Here is a 22,188-nt window from a genome sequence, read left to right on the forward strand (position 1 = left end):
CTATAGGATGTTTCCTGGATATCAATCGGTTGCATGAATGCGTTGTTCGAGGAGTTGGTGTATTCCGGGCCAAGTCCAGGTCAGAAGTGGGGTGTACATGTAACTTCCACCCCCGAATTCTGCCTGCTGATCAAGCGATTGAGCGATGCTCAGGCGCCGCTGGCGTTGACCAGATGCCGAGTCGCGTGGCAGATACCCCTTCTCCGCATTCTCTCTGCATATTCTCCTGCCGTATCCACCTTCTCCATGCACACAAATCTTCACGCTCATCCTTCACCATAGTATCACCTCAATAATGCTCTCCGTCACCCGCAATACTTCCCAGAAAGGGAAATTTCTTTCTGTAGTCGCTCGCTCGCTATCCACAGAAACAATATCTCCCTCTGGCTCTCAGCTACCTCCACCGACATTACCCCCATCCAAGTCTCCGCGCACTCGCCTTAACCCTGCACCACGGCCTACTGTCTCGCATAGGCACCCCGTCTTTCCCCATCTTCCTCCCACTTTCGGCCGAAACCAGCTACTTCCCGTCGCAGACTCCACGCGTGCGCTGCTCGAATCCATCGTCGCACAGTTCGAAGCACCGATTAGATATGCGTTTGCGTACGGATCAGGGGTGTTCGAGCAAGATGGATATACGAGCAGCGCGCCGGGTGCGCAGAACGCGCCCATGCTCGACTTCATGTTTGCCGTGACGCATGCGGACCACTGGCATTCCATCAACATGAACCAGTATCCGAGCCACTACCCGCTCCATACTCGTATACTTGGCTCATCGTTCGTTGCGAGGGTGGAGGAGGTCGCACCTGGCGTGTGGTTCAACACGTACGTGCCGATGAAGGGTGTGGTAAGTACAGTTGCCTCTATAGGTTTTCCTATGTTGACACTGCTTCTTACCGTGAGATAGACGATCAAGTACGGGGTGACTACCGTGGACAACCTATGCTCGGACCTCCTTAACTGGAAGACGCTCTATCTCGCGGGGCGCATGCACAAGCCAATCCGCATAATCAAGGATGACGCTCGTGTGCGCCTGACCCAGCAGGTCAACCTCACGTCCGCCGTGCGCACTGCGCTGCTGACACTCCCAGACGAATTCTCCGAACGCGAGCTCTTCGAGCGGATATCTGGGTTCAGCTACGGCGGAGACCTGCGCATGCTCCTGCCTGCTGAGAACAGGAGAAAGGTAGGCAATATCGTTCGAAAGCAGGGCCCGCAATTCAAGGAGCTCTACCACCGGCTTGTCGTTGCCCTCCCCGGAGTGTTTTGGTCCCCATACTCCACGAATATCCAGCAGGACATCTCGCCCCACGCTCGTGCTGCGCACTTGAAGAAGCTGCCGTTGAACCTGCTGACGGGTGTGGAGAATCACTATACGTCAGTCCTGCCACCCAGGGAGGCGGACGAGAGCATGTACTGGACGCGACTCGCTGGTGACGAGAAGCTACCAACTGTGCTTGAGCAAGGTTAGATTACTTCATCCCAACTTCTGCGCTATCTGTAATGTACTGATTGACACGCTTTGCACAGAATTGCGCAAGATTGTGCGGTACCCCTCTTCTGTACAAACTGTGAAGGGTGTCGTCAGCGCGGGTTTCGGGAAGAGTTTGCGCTACAGTGCACAGAAGGTCGGCAAGTGGTGGAAATCAGTAGGCGGGAAGCCTTCCAGCAACTCATGATGCGCACTTCCCTCCTTTTCACCACTCATCATCACCATTCTAGAGGCCTCTGTGGAGAGCTCATTACTAGCAGTCAGTATTCCCTATTGAACACTGTATCCACTATTGCCTGCACTATATAATTATCATTACTCTAGAAAATCAGTATCTTGCAGTCATCCTGGCATCGTGGAGCATTCGCACACCACGCGTGATTCAAAATGGCATACAATGAGACTAGATTCCACATGTTGTACAGATAATGCCTCCATCCTTGACCTACGGAGGTCTATAGAGTACAAACTGGTACACGTACAGTCTTATGTCCTCAATGCTTCACAAGGCAAGCGACTCCTTCGAGGAACCACTATCGCGTACCATGTGAGTGATCATGAGCTCCGCCATCGTAGGCTTTGGTCACGAAGACAAGCACACATCAGTTCTGTACTCATAAGCTGACGCATCTGATAACTTACCGCCACCTGCACGAAGAGCGATATAGTGACTGGACTTGCTATTGTCCCCTTGACTCGCACAAAAGTTGTAACTACAGTTAGCAACCATAGAGGGATCGCGCTCTCGATCCAGAAGGGATACCGTTCGTTGTACTCCATCATGGTTTGAGGATCTCCTCGGACCACGACGATCAAGTCCCACTTGGAACGTTTACAGAGGTAGAGCTCTCGGGACAGGAGGGACAAACAGAGAAACATCTGTGGGAAGACGAGAAGCGAGTACGCCGGCTTAGTGAAATCGCGGGAGACCCCGTCCCAAGGCGGAGTACCCCCAAGCTTCACGAAATTGCCAAAGGCATCGACTGAAGAACATAAGTTGTTGCTTCGAAGCGCTATAAGCACAGATGACATACCACTGTCAAGAAGGAGTGAGAGAGACATAATGATCGTAAAGAAGCGCTTATTCCAGAGTGAATGATTCCGGTATATCTGAGAACATCTCAGTAATCCACCACAGGTCTACGCAGCCTTGGAATCCATGCACCATAAATGCGTACGACGAAATCAGCGCGATGGTAGCACTGCCGACAGCAGCGACATGGAGCGGGTGGGACTGCTGCTCCGCAAAGAAGGCAATGGGACCACCAGGATAACCACGCTGTTGTATCCATGCAAGCTCGTTGAACTTGAAGCTGCAGAAGACGTTCGTGGTGGCCGTGGCGAAAAGGGTGCATGCTACTGGTAGCCACTTGAGAGAAGCCATAACCCACTTCGAATCGATGGCGTATAGACACCGGATGAAGACGAACGTATGTATCCCTGAGCGAAAAAGAATGCAATTAACCGCTGTATTCCTCAAAATGCGAGCAGCGAAAGGAAGACCACCTACCCCATGCTACAGCGCCGGCAAAGACGGCGCCATTGAGAGACTGCTCGTACGGAACCTGCCAAGCGTCATTCGTTGCATTCGTGATCGTGCTCGTCGCGTTTGAGATCGTGGCCGTCGAGTTCATAGTAATCGTTGCTTATCTGGTGGGGGGCGAAAGAAGAAATGTCCAGATAAGACATACAAGTAAACCTTTATCATTATATTGTGTTACCATCCGCACGCGCAGCCACGGTAGAACCTATGATAACTGGCCTGATATCCTCAGCAGTCTAACAATACTCATACTCGGGGTGCGAATATCATAACACACACCAATTGCGGCTGTAGCTCATCACATACTGGCATGTACACCGAACTTTATTCTGACTGTCTTCTGAAGTAACACGTTCCTCCCTGACCGGCCAATCGGTTTGCTAAAAGAGAGACCACGACTAAAACGCCGTAGGGAGAAGAATGGGCAGAATGGCGTTCAAAACTAGACGTTTTTGCAGTAATCGATACTAGAACGAGTACACAGCAGATCTGGATCGAGTTTGAGTCGATCAGCCAAAACTCGATAAGGCACGTTAACGTTCGATTGTTGTGTACTCTCCCAGTCTTGCTCGCAAAGATTCGCGGTCCAAATCTCTTATGCGGAAGACCAACAACTTGTGTAAATTCGTACACGCAATAACCGACACATAAAATAAATGGTGCAAAGGAGATTAGATGCACTAGGGTGATATGCTCTAATACCTGGCCTAGCTATAGCCTGTACAGAGAACCGGCGTTCCTGATTGGGACCCAAGCCGGAATAAACCTCCGTCCCTCCCTTCCTCCCTCCCCGAAACGTCTCAGCTCCTACGCCGGCAGAACCAGCTGAGTCACCGCCGATGTCCCCTTGGAAGTTAGTTCTGACATGAGGGTCATGTGTAAATCATCCTCGCGAACCATGCGCGTAATGATAAGCTCGGGGAACACACACTGGCAGTAATGGTCAGGCGCGTATATATCCTATGGAGCGACGATCCGAAGCTTACCGCCATCTGCACGTAGAGCGGCATCGCTAGGAAGTGATTTGCGCCGGCGTCGGCTAAGTATCTCACCCCAAACATAATGAACGATAAAAGGGCGAGCGGGACCACGCTTTCGATCACCACAGGGCATTGCTTCAAGTGCTCGATCCACAGCCTTCCCGGGGTAGTAGGAACGCTCCTCTCCGGCTGCGTGCGTAGCCATTGAACGCGACACAGCACAGAGTTGAACAAGAAATCCATAGCGAAATTGGCGAGAGGACCACACGGCACCGCAAAACGGAGTGTAATTCCATCCCAGGGTCTCGAATTGCGCACAAGATCAACAGCGATGAGCACGGAAATTACTAGGCGACGCAGGTCAATCTGTGAACCAGAACAAGATAGGGATAGACATACTGCAATATAAGAAGAGCTGAACAGCCAGGAGAATGGTGTAGAAACGATCGTTCCAAAGAACATGATTGCGGTAAATCTGAGGTATTTTAGCGATCTGTTCAATAGGTGCATGACCACCAAGGATGCATACCAGAAATGAACTGGAAAGGAAGAGAGCAATGATGGAACCCGCGCTAGCCGTGAGATTGATTGGCATAGCCTGTTGTTCAGCAAAGAAAGCCAATGCCCCCCCGGGATAGTCGCGATGTTGGATCCAACCAAGCTCATTGAACTTGAAACTGCAGAAGATGCTAATTGTGGCTGCGGCGAAAATTGTAGAGACCAAAGGCAGCCATTTGCGAGCACCTCCCTCTTTGTTGCAGTCTATGGAATACGCACATCGAAAGAAAACGATGGCGTGCAACACTGAGAGTGATCTCGATCAGACGGCGTTGGTTTCTCGATAGTGCTTGCTACTCACCCCAAGCCATAGTGCCCATGGAGACGGCATTATAGATCGACTGTTCATACCAAAGCCGCGAAGACTCGATAGTAGTTGTCATACTCACACAACAGAATTGCGGCTGATTGTTGGGAATGCCCGCCGGAGGAAGCGATCCGAGGGCACCCATGGAGCCCGCCACAGCGGGGAATGATTATGTAAAGGAACTTTATTCGGAATGTATATAAAGAAATCTATTTCGGGAACCCGGCTGAGTAATCGGGTCTCACCTTCATCCGAGACATCATCGCGATATTCTCTGGGAATTTACCTAGTATTCTCAACAGGTTATGAGCCCCGGGACCATCTAAACCTCGGATTTATATCCTACTGCTGCTAACAACCAATAAAACTATCTTCACCCACACAAGAAAAACTACCCCTGTTCCGGGCAACACAATGTCGAATGACGACAAAGAAATTCCGAACAGTATGTATTGGATCCATCCTCTGAAGGAGGATAATTGGATGCCATGGAAGAGGTGCATGACCGCATTTGTGGACGAGAAGAAGCTTCTCGGCTATGTCACAGGTGAGATACAGAAACCGGAGCCGAGTGCTAATCCGAATATCAGAGAGACGCGCGATGCCGAGATCCAGAAGTGGGGCAAGAAGGATCAGAGGGTGAGGAATTTGATCATCAAGTGCTTGGACGATGCACAGGTGATTCATACGGAAGGAGTGATGACGGCACATCATATGTGGGATCTGCTTCACACGGTAAAGGAGCCAAAAGGACAACATGGAATAATAGCGTTGAGTCGAGTTTTCTATGATTACCATGCTGATGAAGGTGTAAATATTCTGAAGCACGTTGCCAAGCTCCGGGAGATACATGAATAATTGCAGACGATGGGAAAACAAATAATGAATGCAGATTTTAATAGGATCCTCATCAAGTCCCTGCCCAGCAGCTGGGACTCGTATACGGCATCGTACACTGGCACAATGATTTCTCAGCCAAACTCTCCGCCAATGACGACACCAGAATTGATCGCTGTAGTTATCAGTGAATACAGGCGCCGTCTCGACCATGATCAGCACATCGAGACAGAGCAAGCGCTTACTGCCCAGAGCCAGAAGCGGAAGCAAGACTCAATCAAGAAATGCTTCATCTGTCACAAGATGGAACACACGTGACATGGCTAATGAATGCCAAAACTGAGGCAAGCCCATCTGTTCCAATTGCGGAAAGTTTGGGCACGTCGGGAAAGATTGTTGGGCCAAAGGCAGTGACAAGGAGGGACAAGCACCTTCCAGAGCGGGACTGTCCAATGCCCCATATCGAGACACATCATCAGGAGAACCTCCGTACAAGTGCCGAAAATTTGAGCAGACATGTGATGCTGACAGCAAAGGCAAGGACAGAGCGCATGTTGCACGCGAGAATGATAAAGAAGATTGTGATAGCGATATGGTATCACTAGGCACTAGCTTGGGGAATGATGATTTTGATTTCTTCTATAACTGGTATGCCAATTCAGCAACAATGTCGCATGTCGTGAAAAATCGCAATATATTCTTAACCTACAACAAACCCCTCAAGCATCACGCAATAAGTGGACTTGGCACTGTTCAAGCCTACAGGTGGGGAACCGTACAGCTCGAAGGTAAGGTAGGTAATAGAAAAATTAAGTTCCAATTGCGTGATGTGCTATATGTACTGGGATTCTCATGCAATCTACTTTCAATACCGAGACTTGACGAAGCCAGTGGCCAAACAGTCATGGGGGATCAGCACGCAATCTTAATTGATTGCCACGGTAAAACCCTTGCTGTCGCCAAAATGAAAGGTAGATTATATTTATTACATGCCCGAGTGGTTAAGCCACAACAAGGGAGTGCATACATGGCGTCCGAGAATGACCCGCATACCTCGGAAGAGTGGCATCGATCGTACGGACACATTAGCAAAGCCACGCTACAAACTTTACAGCATGACCATCTAGTCGAGGGCCTACAATTTCTGCCCAGCCCGGCCAATATCGAATGCGCTGCATGCATTCAGGGAAAGGCATCAAAGAAGCCATTCCCTAAAGCGGCAAGCAGGAGAAGCCATCAGCCCAGTGAGTTTACACATACCGATGTCTGGGGCCCAGCGCGGACCACTGCAATAGGTGGGTGGAGATATTTCGTAACCTTCACAGATGATTACACACGACGAAGCACAGTCATGTTTACCAAAATGAAGGACGAAACCACAGACAAGGTAAAGAATTGTATGACCTACCTTGATCAACATTTTGGGAACAAACTGTGAAGACTCCATGTAGACAATGGGTGAGAATATATTAACACCGAATTAACAAATTGGTGTGCCGCCCATGGGATTGAGATAGAGACGACTGCATCGTACTCTCCATCCCAAAATGGAGTTGCAGAGCGTCTCAATTGAACGCTGAAGGGACACATAGCACGCTGAGGTGGGAATTACATCCGTGAAGCGGTCTCACATTTTGGAAGATACTACAGGGTGCTACACGACCGACCCTACTCCGACACCAATTGGAAGCTGGTTATCGGAGGAGGGAATGCTACGAGCCCGAACACTACTTCCAACTCCTCGACTACGATCTGCAATCGTCTCAAAGTACCATCCGCCAACTCGCATCTACCAGTGATTCCGCGCATGACATCGTACAGTTCACGGGCCGCATTGCGCAATGTCTCAACCCGAAGGCACAAGGTTCCTGATGGCGATAAAAAGCTGAGGAACATGATTCCAGGAAAATATGGACAGGATGACCGTGCACCAATGTCAGGGAGACCATCCGGCGGGTGGCCCAAGCCAAAGTCCTCGCGGATGGTGGGGTCATCATATAGAATGCGGGCAGTCAAACCACGAGGAATGACGGCAGGAAGGTGGTCCGCAATCCGAGGTATCATCCAATGACCACCTACTATAGTGCGAGCTGTCGCAAGGTGTATTTCCACTTGGGCCAGGACAGGGATATCGTGCGGAAGGGGCAGGATGATCCCCATGCTGGCCGCCTCAGACTGGGCTTGGACCATGAGGACCTGAGGGGCATGTGAGGGTCGGACAGCGAAGGAACATACACTTGCAGGAGCCTCACCAGCAGGACGTGCATCCGGACTGCCCATGCTTTCCACAGGATCAGATCGAAGGGCTCGGTAAAGATCTCAATGCGAAGAAGAGCTTCCACGAGGGTGTATTTGCGAAGGATGACACTGGCATCCATGGATGGGAGATTGAGTTCAGGATGGGAGATATGCCGCTGAGGTGGGCGGGTGCTTATTAGGCACTCAGGCAGGACTGGTGATGGGCGACCCCTCGGATTGAGTAGGAGCGTGGGCAGACGGGATTGCGAGATATAGTGTGATAGGCAGTGATTCAGCGGAGCAATTGTTAAGCAGAAGCGGGCAGCATCGGGAGGGCAGGAAAAAGGGTCAGGACCGGTTTAAGTATGAGGGCAGGGGAAGAGGTCGGGGGAGTACCCACCATCCCGGAAGGTATGCTTGCGAAAAGCCTCATTCACATTCCCATCCCATCCAGTTAGTGCGTCTTCAGACAGTCTTGCATTTGTGCGTTTTCTGGGCAGTCTTGCATTTTCGCATTTCAGTGTTCTCCTTAGAGCAGTGTGATTCTACTCCGATATGTTTCCAGCGATTATTGCAACTACAGAGATTTTCCTAGCTACGCTTTCAGGCTACCCACCTCATACCTCTGGAATAGACTCTTCTCCTTCATTGCATCTCAGACCCCACACGGACTTGATTCCACTCATACTCCACCTTTCTGGCTTGCGACAGAACTACAATCTTGTCAACGCTACTTGCCCTCGCGAGATCAATGATCTATGCGAAGGATCTACCATGTTATCTATGTGCCGAGGCTGTATCACACACAGCTTACATCAAAAATCGAGCCCCCACCAGTGCGCTCGACCATGCCACCCCTGAAGAGAAGTGGAACCAATCAAAGCCGAACATATCTCACTTATGAGAATTCAGCAGCATCATTTGGGTTCTCACAGAGGACATCGCGCTCTCGAAGCTTGCACCAAGAGCCAATAAATACATACTTGTTGGCTATGTAGACGGGCTGAACACTATTAAATACTATGACAACAAAATGTGTCAAATAAAAACAACGCAAAATTACCACTTCACTAACCAGGATCCATCTCCAAATAACGTGATATTACAACTGCGTGAGGGAGAAGGACCCGATGCCCTGCAATCGAGGACTGCAGATGTGCAGCGCGAGGGGGAGTCTTCAGATTCAGGGGGAGACATGCTACAGTCCTCTGTCAATAACCCGCTAAAGTGCGGACACGAAGAAGATGAGGATAGAGACACACCCAATGAGAATGAGCCCAGGCAAAGCAAGCGTGTAACTGTCAGACCAGATTACCGGTTGCTAAATGATCCCGATGCTGACACCGAAGATAATGCGGATGCAGACGCCGAGGACAATGATAGCGCATCAATCACCGATCTCATATATGTGATGATGAGCAAAGAGAATATGGAGACCAATGAGCCTGAATCGCTCAACGATGCGAAAAACTCACCTGAATGGCCGAAGTGGGAAACAGCTGTCCAAGCGGAACTCGAGCAACTACACAACATGGGCGCTTGGGAGTTTGGTAAAGAAAATGAACAAAGAGGGAGACATAATTAAATTTAAAGCACGTTTAGTCGCTAAAGGCTACTCACAGATTCTGGGAATGGACTACATGGAAACATATTCCCTGGTGGTCCATCTTGAGACAATCTGTGCTATTCTCGGGCTAGCCGCGATTCTCAATTAGGATATCCAACAGATGGATGTCAAGGGCATGTACCTGAATGATATCCTAAAAGAGGAAATTTATATGCACCAGCCAGAGGGATTTAGCGATGAAACACACTGAGTATGCCATATGCGGAAAACCCTCTATGGGCTCAAACAAGCCAGATGCGAATGGAATACATCACCCTCGAGAAAGATGAGGATGATGCAAATGAGGTGCCAAACCGAGACAGTGAATATGCTTCGCTGATCAGATCTCTGATGTATGCGACAGTAGCCACACGACCGGATATCATGTATGCTATCCAAAGACTGAGCTCGTTCACAGCTAGGCCGAACCTGACCCACTGGACAGCTGCCAAATGTGTGCTCCGGTACTTAGCAGGCACACGAGAAGCCATAATAGTATACAGCCTGGTGGACAACGAAGGGCACGATACAGACGTGCTCGTCGGATATACAGATGTGGACTTAACTGACGGAAAAATGGAAATAATCGACTGCCCTACAGAAGATATGGTAGCCGATATTTTTACCAAACCCCTTGCGAAGCCAAGGCACCAAAAGCTAATGGAAATGCTTGGGATGCCCATCGGCCCGAGGGGGAGTGTTAGAAATGCCCGGAGGAAGCGATCCGAGGGCACCCATGAAGCCCGCCACAGCGGGGAATGATTATGTAAAGGAACTTTATTCAGAATGTATATAAGGAAATCTATTTTGGGAACCCAGCTGAGTAATCGGGTCTTCCCTTCATCCGAGACATCATTGTGATATTCTCTGAGAATTTACCTAGTATTCTCAACATTACACGCCCAACCCTGTTTGGGCTGATCAACCCACCTGGAGCGCGAGCACGATCTGGGCTGAGAGAACGCCTGCCAATCAGGAAAACCCAACTTTCACTTAAAGGTGTCCTTATGTGACTTAAATGCACTTATAGGCATTAAATAAGGTAAAAAAAGGACAAAAAGTCCATAAGTCATATTTCCTTAGAGGCTTAAAAGTCGACTTTGGAGAACTTATGAGCCTTAAATAAGGCAAAAAAGAACAAAAAGTCGGAATAAGTCTCATAAGTAAAAGTTGGGTTTTCCTGATGCTGGCAGTTCAGAGCAGGAGCATAGCAAGCTCCTGTCCGAGCACTGCTGGCTAGGTGTCCCCACCGCATTCAGGCTATGTGTGAAATCAGCAGCACTCCCTGTTGGGTATCTGCTCCCATAGGGGGAAGGCGGAGGCACGTGGGCCACGGCGAGCGTCGCCGGCAGTGTTTGATTAGACTTGCATAATCAACGCATTTATTAGACTCGATTTGCGTACTCTCGCTGGATTATTGGAAATTGCATCCAGTGTATGGACCGTAGCGATACGTTGAGGTGGCTGCAAAAGTTGCAGTGACACATCTCAGTACCAGGACGGGTGTGATCTTACCCTGACCATCCTCATGATTCATATATCCCCTTTGGCTGCGATAGCTGAGAATGCGACAACCACAAATGTGAAGATGACATTGACACACCCAGAGTCGATGGAGCAAATCTCAACACTTGACGAATACAGTGCAGCTCTGCCACAAGAGGCCCGCCGTTAAATCTGACAGAGTTGAGGAACCGCAAATGGCCCCGAGCGCTCCTTTCCCTAATCTCAAAAGTCAACGAAGGGTAGCATTTGGTACTGAGAACATTTGCCTCAACGAGGGCACTTGCGTTTCTCCATCGGCTCCGGACAACATTTCAGGTTGAACCTTACTCTGTAACCACTGTATCATCCTTCCCATTTGTCGGAAGCATTATGTCCGCCCGGTCGACAAGACCTATCCGGATTCAATGTCGTGCATCAGGCATCGGAAAGCCGGCCTCAGCCCATACTTCTGTAGAACAAAACAGTGCAGAACTCACCGTAGCCTATAGATCGAAGTCGAATCAAAGACAAGTCATTGCAGCACCAGTGTTCCAGATAACAAGCGTCACGGCAGACTTTAGCAAGCCTCTCACGCAGGACGAGAGGCTGATTTTATACAGTGAATCACATACGTGAGCCGTCTACACACTGTAAATGGGGGCCAAGTTGGGGCTGACCAAGACATATAGATGTCGGGTCATCCAGCAGCTTCGTAGGTTGGAAATAGAGACGGCAGGATCATGCGGACACTCTGGTACAGAAGTATCAAGAGTCGTCCGTCCGCCGGTCAAGCAAGGAAGCTACCGGTCGTTGGGATGTTCCCGCTGGTGGAATACTGTTAAAGTCTAGATGCAAAGGCTGCTCTTCATGGTCGTCGTGACCACGGTGTACCTGCATCATCCGAGACTGGGAGTGCAGTTCCCGAGTTGCGTAGGGTTTAGTAGAGTATAGTTGAGGCAGACTCACCACTTGCATGATCCATGACAGTGGAGCTTTGGGTCAATTTCTGGTTCAGTGAACCAGAATACGATTTGAACATGGTCCGCCATGCCATGATCAGCGTTGTAAGGAGAAAAGTATGGTCCCATCGTGAGGCCTCGACTTTCAGTACTAACCTACACATGTGAACGTGCAACAATCTGAACTATAAGCATGAGAAACACGATACGAGATGTAGGAGCATGGCGCACTCACATAGGTACTTGGCCATGCTCTGCAATCATGCGAATTCAGAAGAAAGCAGAAACCTACCCTAAGACGAGAAAACAGGATCTACCGAAGATATAAGCCCCCTGGTTGCAGGGCGTATAATATAGGGACAGGCTCTTATGCGATTCAACACTTCCTCTCTAAAAACCCATTTCGATCAGTCTGACATAAATACAGCACAGGCTTCGTCCCAACGAGCAAGCGCAGTATACCACAAGGAAGAAGCATACAACAATGATGGATGCCGGCTGCGACGCCAACGCATAGTGCAGAGAACAGGAAAGGGAATCAAGCTGAGCAGACAGATCACCTAATTAGCGGGATCTAAATGCAAGATATGAAGCAAGAATGGGAACAAGCAAAACAAAAATGTCGAGCGTCCTGCGCACTGGAAAGAGTATATGATACGTGAACAGAAACGCTCCCCTGGAGCGCAACGCCACACCCATCAGGATGTATATAAGGTTATTGATAATTGAGCAGGCGCCGCCGCTATACTGTGTGGGTGCTATACCTTCACAGACCTTGGAGCAGCCGGAGCTGGCTTAGCCTTCCCTGCCGTGGGAGTAGCAGCGTTCGCCATCTTCGCGGCACGCAACAGAGCACTCTTGTTCGTACGCGGCGTGATCGAAGGGGGCCGCGCCTTCGCCTTTTCCATCGTCTCAGACTTCCCTTTGCTGCCATTGGGCTGCTTTGGTTCGGCAGCCATGACGCCGGCAGAAGTGGAAGGGCGGGAGACAAATGTAGATCGTCGAGGGGTAGAAGTTGATACTACACGACTATGAACGGGGCGGCTAGTGGTGTGGACCGACGCAACGGACGCGGGGCGCGAGAGGGTGGTGGAACTGGTTTCATCCAAGGAACTACGGGAAGAAGACCGAGATGGAGTCTGCTGCGACGGCAGTCGAACTGTCGGAAGCATGAGTAAATCGGTAATGAGGAAGTGGATAAATAACGATGCTTACACATGAACGACGAGGGTGGAGCGGCTTCTTTCTGCTGGCGCAAGCTCGCGCTCCGGTTGGACCTTGGTGTAACAGACGGAGGTCTGGTGCTCGCCACCGCTATCGACTCGCGACGCTTATGCCCAGGCACACCTTCGAACGTGGATTTGTTCTCCTGGTGGGGGACAGCGCCCGCAGTAGAGGGACGCTTCGTTTTCTCTGGGGGAGCCTGTCCCAGCCTGAGGGCCGCTGCCCGAGTCATGCGGGGTGCGACGACGGGCGGCGCGGTCGATGCGACTTTGATAGTCTCGGAACGTTTATGACCGGGAACATTTTCAAATGTCTTTGCGAGCCGCTCTTTAGTCGGGGGAGTATGCACAGCCTTATCGACCGGAAGGCCCGCACGAAGGGCTGCGGCACGGGACATACGTGGGGCGATATCTGGAGCAGCGTGGGTGGAAGGCAAAGGTCTGGCTTTGAACACCTTGCCCTTGCCTTTGCTTCCTTCAGTGGAGTGGTTGCTGCCTTCGTCAAAGCTTTCTCTGCGCAGCGCAGAAAGTACAGAAGAGGAAACGGAGCGGAGAGAGCCTGCAGGGACAGGATCGCCGAGATCGGGCAATTCGGTCGGGGGAAATGGAGGCGAGGACGCGAAGATGGCTTCGATCTGAATTTCAGCAGTCTGTGCATCCGGAGAGCCCATGACTGCGTTCTGGCTGGAGGAGAGTCCGTAGACGGCACGCAATGCGCTGGGGGTCTCCTGACGAGCGACCTCTGGGTCAAAGTCGCCCATGAGCGTGCTCCACACTTCGACGGCCTTACGGCGTTCGAGGACGTAAACCCAGACAGGACCCCTGTGAGAAACTGCTGTCAACGCTGGTTCGTCCTCTCTCATGCACCAAAGGCGCCCGTTCAAATAGGCTACTTACTCCGCGAACGATACATATTCGTCCCCAAATAACTCAAACAACGTGTCCGGATCCGTCTCGGTGTCGAATTCCATCTGCCTCTCCTTTACGATCTAGCAGGACCATAAATAAGCGTCGACGCGCGCCTGGGAACCAAGGACCACGGTACCTCGAACCCAGCTTCGGATATTCGGTGTTCAATCTCGAATCGATGTTCCAACGCGTGAGTTTTTATGATCGCGACCGTCCTGGTGATTCTACTGTTCTGCGGGGGGTTGATCGAAGTCTCTTCAAGAGCTTCATTCTCCAAAGGAGGGGGGGAAGTGGTGGATCCGAGCGCGGACATGGCGAAACGGCTTGCAAGTAACGAACGAAGGCTGTGGGAGATATCGGTGTACTAACTATTTGACAGGAAAGACGAGCCTAAGCAAAGAAAGATGGAGTAGAATAAGATTGAATGAAGGCGAGATGAACAACAGCCTCAGACCAGCACAGGATGTAAGGCCTTAAGGATTCAAGTTGGTACAAGATAGCAAAGCTGGCGCCAACCGGAGTTGATAACGGTAGACTGCCCGCCAGATTCACGATCAAACACTTCATTTCTCTCTGCATTCTCTGCCTCAACTTTTCTACGTCTGCTGGTGCTCTTGACTGTTCATTCTCATTCGCCGTTACAGAACAGTTTACAATGCGAATAAATGACGTCTTGAGCGCTCACAGCTACCATAGTGAGTTGGCTGACTAAGCAGTACTCGCAGACTCGCAGACTGCTACTACTCATCTTTGCTCCTATCACCATCTGTATTCGTCCGTTCTTGACATGGGATTCATGCTACCGTCACGAGATACCCCGGCTGACAAGGTTCGCGCGCTGATGGCGCGTAAGGAGAACATAGAGGCCGAGATGGACGCACAGGTCTCTATCCTCAAGGCCAATTCTTCTACGCTCAATTCTCCTCTGGTAGACGCGGAGGGATTTCCACGCGCCGACATCGATGTCTGGGCTGTTCGCCATGCGCGCGTCCGGATAATTGAGCTGCGTAATGACTTGGATGCGCTCAGGGACACGATTATGCTAGCATTGCAAGATGTGTATGATCCTGCGTCTGTTATGCAAGCGGAGAAGTCAGCGATGGAGACGGACGTACCTGCAGAGGCGGAATCTGCGAGCAGACCCCATCCATTCGCAAAAGTGAACGGCGTTGCGCCAGGAAGCCCTGCAGCGGTTGCAGTAAGTATCAAATTACGTCTCCTTTGTTTCCAAGCTAATGCATCCAATGTAGGGATTACTAAGGGAGGATCTTCTTGTATCCTTCGGGCATCTAACGCGATCTTCGTTCTCCTCGTCTTCGTTGCAACCTTTAGCGGAACTAGTGACCGCACATGAAAACGTACATCATTTCCGATGGCTGTTTTCTACATGCAAACCTATTGACAATTGATTACGTCACAGCGCGAGCTCACTGTTGTAATATTGCGCCAAGAGGAGACCGTGACGCTGAGTTTCACACCTAGGAGCGGTTGGGGGGGACGCGGATTACTGGGGTGAGCAACTTTCCGTCAGGTTGCAGTGCTGCTCATGTGTAATACTTTACAGATGCCATATCGTACCCTATTAGCACACGCCCCGATTCCTGATTTGGATTCGGGTTGGAGTTCGCGATTGTGGGTGTTTGTCAGACTCGAGTAGTAGTAGTGTATTCCATCCAACCCTGTATCCTTCACGTTTTCACTGATAGCGCCAATTGTAAAACACAAACGAATTCTGCATATGTATCCTGATTGGCCCAGCTGGAGGACATATGAATAAAGTTAGGAAGTCGCGAACCTTTACAGACGCGCTTGCTTGGTAGCAGCATGAGTGCTAGGTGAATAAACGATCTCCGAATCCATCTGGGACCTATCAGTCGGACTAGTCTTTGCTCGGCGGACATTCTCCACTGCTAGACTCAGACCACCCTCCACGACCCATCGTCGGAATACCTCAATGTCCGACGAGGAAGACACTTCAGACTTCTGGTGGGCCCATATGGCGTGTTCAAGAAGGTACAGACTTGATGCGATATGGCTGAAGAGGAACAACGCCGGACGCGGGACCAAAGGCGCAATCGGTGCTTTGTATGTTTGGGAAAGATCGTCGCAGGCTGCGTGCAGGGCTTCTAGGGGCTCACGTAGCTTTCCGCGCAGCGAGGCAGGGCACGACGACAGAATAGTCCTTGCCCACTGAAACAATTATCAGAAGCGATAGCCAGGAAAACAATGGAGAAGCTTACCACGAGGAAGGCGTCTAAAGCCTTCGACTTCGATGCGGCTCTGACAAGGTCTAGGGAAAGAACGGTGATCGTCCCTTCCCAGATTTTCTCGACGAGGGCGTCCTGTATGCACCTAGGAAGTAAGACAGTGGGACATCAGTCCACTCTGTCCGCGAAAAGAAGTACTTACGTCCCAAACCCGTTTTCAACCATGTATCCTTCGCCACCGAGAGCTGTCATGCATTCTTCCATTGCTGCACAAGCCTTGTCAGCGGCGAAGGCTTTAATCGCAGGCGTCAGAAGTCTCAAACGAAGCTCTTCCTCCTGAGTTGCCACACCGCACTCTGTCTTTCCCAGTAGAACAATCGCACCAAAGACGAAATGCACCAGCGCCCTATAAAGGACGCTGACCTTAGCGAGCTCTGCTACATGCAGCGGCTGGTCGCTGAGTGGTTGGGTCCCACTCTTGATCTTCCGGACGGTGGAGTATGCTGTGGCGATGGCGATACATTTGCGTAGGTTTCCAATGGAAGACAGCGAAGAGTGCACACGCGTGATATTCAGGACGGGAGTGATGAGCCTCACGCCTTCACTGAGTTTGCCAAGAAGAAACCCTTCGGCTCCGGCGAGAGAAAGCTCGGCTGTAGGCACAAGCTGGGTCCCAACCTTGTTTTTAAGGCGGTGTATGAAGATGTTGTTGCTCGTGGCAGAGGGGCGGGGTGCGCTGGGCTCACGGAGTAATGGATAACGAAGGGGCACGAGGAAGAGTGAAAGAGCTCGCGATCCGTCCTCCGGCATGCCTGTGCGTGCGAGCACGAGCGATACGTCACTATCTGTCGCACTCGAAAACCATTTGAATCCATCAAGTCTGTAATTAGGGCCATATGGAGTGCCAGGGCCTGTGATGGGCATCGCAATGGTTTCAGTGCGCGAAACATCTGAACCTCCAGGTCGCTATCAAATGAGTCAAATCAGAAGTTCAACACATGATAACCGGTCCAAACCTCTGTCATCCATTGTCCAGCTGTGAACGCGAAGGATGGATCGCGGCTGTCGACAAAATTCGTGTGAGGTTGAGAACAACGGTGCAATATGAGGGCAATTACCTGATAAGACGAGGATATATGTCTCGCTTCATCTCGGGGGTTCCAATGAGCTCGATCACTAAGTTCGATGTAAGACAAGACTAGTGTGGAATTGTGGTGGAAGCTCACCTCTGGCAGCACCATCCGTCATGCTTATGGGACAAAATATCTGTAGATGTAGACTGAGGGCATGTCGCCGAAAAGGAAGGGAGTCACTCATACCACTTGCGTGTCACCAACGGCAAGCAGCATCTTCGCAAAACCGTATACACGGCTATGTTCGCGGAATTTTCGTTCGTAGAATATACCGACCATTCCCTCGCGATGAGCAGCACTCTTCAGCGCACGCCATCCCTCGGAGGCTTGGAGATCATCGACGCGTTGGCCCCATTGGTTGTACTGAACGACTCGTGGAGGGTGCGAAACACCGGTTAAAGCCCTCAATTCTGCCAGTAGTGAAGTTGTTGATATATTCTACTTGCATAACATTGGTTGAGAGACGAACCGGTCAACACAACGTTTCCGAAACGCTCTAAATCGCCCTCAACTTCTTCCAATACCTTGGAAGGGAACAGACGCTTTAAGAGACTGGGAAGGACAGGATCTGCGGCATATGGATTGCCCTCGATGTATGGCACCTATACGTGTCATCGTCAACTTCTGGACACCATGACAGTCGGGGTCCCTCCACGCCTGAGAGTACGCGTCTGCTTACCGGTTGGTATCCCTCTTCAACGCGCATGTCGTGCCTACCAGTTTCAAAGCAACTCTACATTCAGTATTTATCCCTCCTGCCCCATGCAGGTGATACACGGAGTCTGACCTCCTGATCTCTCTCACCTTATCCACTTATGAGCGGCTGCGAATTGGCTGCGAAGGTCAATGGGCAGTCATGTCCTCGGCGTCCTCGTTCGCATTGATACTTGAGTCACGCGACGCCTCTAGTGTCACGACGGTATAGTCTCCCATGGGCAGATGCCACTCCGCTTCAACCCTCGGGCTCAGGAATCAGGATATCCGTGTACTAGTGCACGGCTTGCGGAGATCCCGGACCCGAAGTTGGTTTTCAGACGATGTGCAACGAAGACGAACGTTGATCTCTCAGACTCAGAAGTCGCGCGGCACCGGCCCTATCAGGCCTCAGGTATTGTGAACGAGCAGAACAATTCTATGAAGGTATAGTATACAATCAAAAGGACCGTGCGTGACTCCTTAGGTCACCGAGCTTTTCTTAAAGAACAGTGCTCTCGAGGCTACAATACTCGAGGCTACCGATGTAATACATAGTAATCCTCGTGTAAATACTCGCCGGCGGCGGACCTGCCTATATCCTCTATGATAAAATACGTGAAAGAATGAAAGATGTCGCGATAACGGAAAGCCGTGGGCAATTGTCTCGACGACTCATCAGCCGCACAGCAGCACAGTACAACACCCAGATCAGGGACTTCAGGAGTCCCAGATAGCGCCATAGGCAGGAATTCCACGACTAATCATACCATAGACAACCTTCTCCGTCAACGGCGGGTTCGAAATGACTACCACCGCCTCTGCGTTGAATTCGCGCACCATGCGATAGGTTAGCTTCACCATGTCCGGTTTTCCATGCACACGAGTGTCTGGGATAGACAGCATCAATAACAGTCACACTGACAGACCGTGCGGACAACATACCATAAATGACAGCGCTTGGTGCTGCTTCCAACAAAGAGTCGACGAGTTTATCACCGAAAGTCTTGCGGACTACAGGTGCCGTCCATAACAATTGTATGGCCACCTTCTTCGCAAAAATAACCGGCGCCAGGGGGGCAATTCCGCTGCCCGTCGCAACCAAGAGGACACGTCGGAAGAGAGTGCAAACGCGCACGACACCGAAGCAGGGAACACCACGAATCCAGATTTCTTTAGGCGGGTCGGTGATTTGCCGGGACGTCCAGTCTCCTGCCTTCGAAATAATGGCAGAATATCCAGTCCTGCCAGGGATAGCAATGGTTGCGAATGAGTGCCACTCGAGCAGGGGATTCGACGACATGCGTGTGAAGTGCCCTGGCTGTGTGTTCACTGAGGCGCGTCAGGATGGGGCATTAGACTACTGACAAACATGTACACACCGTAATCGAAGTAGAATCGGACGGCGTGATCGGAGAGTACTTCGGCGTGAACCGGCACCTTCCGAAGACGAAGCCACGAAGACATGATGGAACCAGTAAAGACAACGACGAGCCAGAATGGTGCGGATTTGACCATAGCCTGTCTTAACGACTGTCCCGGCTCACGGTAGTCGTTGATCAACAGGATGACCTGAGGACGTTGATGTCAATATCCATATTTTCAGTGTGGAATGGAATGAAGTGAATTGAAGATGACGAACCTGAGCCCATACAAGGCCCACAGCTGTCCACCCCGCGAAACGATGCGTTACCTCAAAGGTATCATGGAGTTTGCGGCGAAGGGCAGGATAGGCAAAGATCAACATGCCAACAAGGAGGGCTAAAATGACATATGTGACCGCTAAAGTCGCGACTGAGGTCTACAACCACACTCAGTAAAACGACAAGGGAGAAGAAGTAGCGTCTCCCCACCTGTTGCTTGTTGACGACTTCCCTTGTCGCTTGCACGGTGAAAAGAACCAGCCAGATAGTTCCGCTGACTGCACATCCAGAATGCACTGCGAATCGTGTCAATCAGTAATAAGGTTTCAGCAACGCCGATTACTTACGCCCGCCGATACTATATACTCGCGCTAAGGCGCGCCGAATCCATAGCGGCCACCTGTGTGTGTGTTTAGCATCGTCATTCACAAAATGAAGATCATGGTGAGAGCGACTTACGTATTGCCGGGAGCACAAAAGACCGTGAAGAACGCATTGATAACATGGTCCTGACGCATTAGAATCGCGACAAAAAGATTCGCCACCACGATCTCGCCCAACTTCTTCGCGCTGGTCTCTGAGCCACCGTGGACACAGAATGCGATAAAGATGGCCATGTTTACAACGAAGACGATACCAAAGAACCTGCGGTAGAAAGAGAATATCTGGAATTGCAGGTTGCGAAGAAATCGTCCGTGGACCTTGTCGGGTAGAACATCGTCCTGGTAGCCTTCCCAATTGATGGTCTTCTCTGATGGTTGGACTTCTCCCCCAGATATGGTGAGAGGGGTAAGAGAGATGTTGATGACGCCTTTGCCAAACGGTGCCTCCTTGGAACTCATCTGGTCAGCTACTAGCGGAGAAGCCAACACAGTGTTGATCGGCGTCTGCGCCACTACCGGCAAAGGTGTGTCGCTGAGAGGAGGGATGGGCATCGTCAGATTGTCCGCAGCCATTGAAGGAGGAGGAAGAAGACCCGTGTTGGAGAGATGGTTTGAGCACCATTTGGAGAACTGCAGACATATTTAAGTAGTGGGGAGTAGCATGGGTATATCCGGATGCTGCCCGGGCCAAACCCGCGGGTGAGCACCATCAAGACGACAGGACCGTGCCCGATCCATGAACCCTGACTCGAATACATCTGCAGGTCAAGTGCGGGTTCCCGCGGGTGCAGCCTGCCTTAGCGGTAAACATACTCGACTGTTCCTGAGGTTGTTTTCCTCGAGAAATCCTCTATATGGAAAGTAATGACAGATGCCACTGTCGGGGGGTGGCATGATAACACTCACGCGGAGTGAAGGATGCGGTGTCCGGGACCACCACTCGGAGGAGATGCGCGCCTGGCACCGACAGCGTCGATATGATGCTAACCATCATTGGCAAGAGATTGACGACCATGATGTGAAACATAAAGACGACCTGCACGCGATAATATGATGTAAATACACGGTCTGCCAGCCATCGTGAAGCGAAAATACTTAAGTCTGAGTCTTGAAGAATAATTGGCTCACCATTACTCATAAAGATTACTAACGAGAATACGATGACGATAGAGGTAGACGGCCTCCACAAACTGCGGTCTCGAAGTTGAGTGGATTGCTTCCTCCGAAGAAAGGAAGGTAGAGTGTGCGGTACCGTAGACCGTCGGAGATATGCAAAGGCACAGATTCGTGTGACTAGAAGGCATGAACGCTGTCAGAAAAGAACATAGAATCAACCCCAGAACGATTCCGTATTTCGCACGTCTGAATCAGGATTTGGAGATTCGGCTGGAGGTTGTTCTCACCGTTCATGAGGAGTAAGGAAGAGATAACATCCCCGGACTGAACGTGGGCCCAACCAGTACCCTGGTAGGAGAGGCTAGCTGCTGGCCCTCACGATAGAACGAAAGACGGAGTGTGTGACACTTCCCGGTGTTAAGTACCTTTTAGAGCCACTACATGATACCGAACGTCCATGGCACTGTTCTTCAAGTTGTATTCTTGCTACTAACGCGTTCCGAATCACCAGAGCACATGTACAGACACCCAATGTCAATATGCTGGGTGCTACTAGTTGCTGCAGATGTATCGATTGGCCAAGTGCGGTCGTGCTCTCGAAATACCCAATCGCGTATGTATGTTTTTCTGGAGCCTCCATCGTAACGGATACAGAATGAGATCTACTAGTCGGTCGCGCCTATCTCCGGGCGATCTTGTGGCACTAACTCATCGACTCCGAGGGTCACTCCCATACACGGCCCTCATTCCAAGCGAATATTTTAACACTTGTCTTAGCGCAAGCTGTCATTATACCCCCACAGTTTTCACTTTTATTCCCGCTGTGCGTGGAATAAACGGCCACCGTCAATGGCGTTTCCACTGGCATCCATGCCC

The 22,188-nt window shown here is 50.8% G+C and overlaps 9 protein-coding genes across 9 annotated transcripts; 3 read left to right on the forward strand and 6 right to left on the reverse strand.

The window, feature by feature from the left end:
• Positions 1-295: 295 nt before the first annotated feature.
• SCP_0701990 (Phosphatidate cytidylyltransferase, mitochondrial) lies at positions 296-1,679 on the forward strand (the record flags this gene model as incomplete). The annotated part of the gene is made up of 3 exons (XM_027760125.1): positions 296-847; positions 908-1,466; positions 1,531-1,679. The coding sequence occupies 3 exons, from the start codon at positions 296-298 to the stop codon at positions 1,677-1,679; spliced, it is 1,260 nt and encodes a 419-aa protein (XP_027615926.1).
• A 315-nt stretch (positions 1,680-1,994) lies between these two features.
• Positions 1,995-3,126, reverse strand: SCP_0702000 (hypothetical protein; the record flags this gene model as incomplete). Its single annotated transcript, XM_027760126.1, has 5 exons — positions 1,995-2,069; positions 2,135-2,475; positions 2,527-2,602; positions 2,658-2,932; positions 3,003-3,126. The coding sequence occupies 5 exons, from the start codon at positions 3,124-3,126 to the stop codon at positions 1,995-1,997; spliced, it is 891 nt and encodes a 296-aa protein (XP_027615927.1).
• Positions 3,127-3,842: 716 nt separating this feature from the next.
• SCP_0702010 (hypothetical protein) lies at positions 3,843-4,956 on the reverse strand (the record flags this gene model as incomplete). Its single annotated transcript, XM_027760127.1, has 5 exons — positions 3,843-3,965; positions 4,022-4,362; positions 4,415-4,490; positions 4,545-4,819; positions 4,875-4,956. The coding sequence occupies 5 exons, from the start codon at positions 4,954-4,956 to the stop codon at positions 3,843-3,845; spliced, it is 897 nt and encodes a 298-aa protein (XP_027615928.1).
• A 338-nt stretch (positions 4,957-5,294) lies between these two features.
• On the forward strand, positions 5,295-5,738 carry SCP_0702020 (hypothetical protein; the record flags this gene model as incomplete). The annotated part of the gene is made up of 1 exon (XM_027760128.1): positions 5,295-5,738. The coding sequence occupies one exon, from the start codon at positions 5,295-5,297 to the stop codon at positions 5,736-5,738; it is 444 nt and encodes a 147-aa protein (XP_027615929.1).
• Positions 5,739-7,385: 1,647 nt separating this feature from the next.
• SCP_0702030 (hypothetical protein) lies at positions 7,386-8,095 on the reverse strand (the record flags this gene model as incomplete). Its single annotated transcript, XM_027760129.1, has 3 exons — positions 7,386-7,585; positions 7,649-7,913; positions 7,970-8,095. 3 exons carry the CDS (start codon positions 8,093-8,095, stop codon positions 7,386-7,388), a joined length of 591 nt encoding a protein of 196 aa, XP_027615930.1.
• A 4,668-nt stretch (positions 8,096-12,763) lies between these two features.
• Positions 12,764-14,450, reverse strand: SCP_0702040 (predicted protein; the record flags this gene model as incomplete). The annotated part of the gene is made up of 4 exons (XM_027760130.1): positions 12,764-13,164; positions 13,221-14,050; positions 14,126-14,217; positions 14,274-14,450. The coding sequence occupies 4 exons, from the start codon at positions 14,448-14,450 to the stop codon at positions 12,764-12,766; spliced, it is 1,500 nt and encodes a 499-aa protein (XP_027615931.1).
• Positions 14,451-14,924: 474 nt separating this feature from the next.
• On the forward strand, positions 14,925-15,723 carry SCP_0702050 (Probable 26S proteasome regulatory subunit; the record flags this gene model as incomplete). The annotated part of the gene is made up of 4 exons (XM_027760131.1): positions 14,925-15,335; positions 15,388-15,495; positions 15,558-15,649; positions 15,702-15,723. The coding sequence occupies 4 exons, from the start codon at positions 14,925-14,927 to the stop codon at positions 15,721-15,723; spliced, it is 633 nt and encodes a 210-aa protein (XP_027615932.1).
• A 211-nt stretch (positions 15,724-15,934) lies between these two features.
• On the reverse strand, positions 15,935-18,183 carry SCP_0702060 (hypothetical protein; the record flags this gene model as incomplete). The annotated part of the gene is made up of 9 exons (XM_027760132.1): positions 15,935-16,327; positions 16,378-16,489; positions 16,547-17,310; positions 17,361-17,406; positions 17,463-17,520; positions 17,571-17,610; positions 17,664-17,887; positions 17,947-18,079; positions 18,157-18,183. The coding sequence occupies 9 exons, from the start codon at positions 18,181-18,183 to the stop codon at positions 15,935-15,937; spliced, it is 1,797 nt and encodes a 598-aa protein (XP_027615933.1).
• Positions 18,184-18,890: 707 nt separating this feature from the next.
• Positions 18,891-20,769, reverse strand: SCP_0702070 (hypothetical protein; the record flags this gene model as incomplete). Its single annotated transcript, XM_027760133.1, has 7 exons — positions 18,891-19,060; positions 19,116-19,502; positions 19,553-19,742; positions 19,813-19,971; positions 20,024-20,109; positions 20,161-20,213; positions 20,273-20,769. The coding sequence occupies 7 exons, from the start codon at positions 20,767-20,769 to the stop codon at positions 18,891-18,893; spliced, it is 1,542 nt and encodes a 513-aa protein (XP_027615934.1).
• Between the last annotated feature and the right edge of the window lie 1,419 nt (positions 20,770-22,188).

This window comes from Sparassis crispa (assembly GCF_003851025.1).
Source record: "Sparassis crispa DNA, contig_000006F, whole genome shotgun sequence".
Taxonomy (NCBI): domain Eukaryota; kingdom Fungi; phylum Basidiomycota; class Agaricomycetes; order Polyporales; family Sparassidaceae; genus Sparassis; species Sparassis crispa.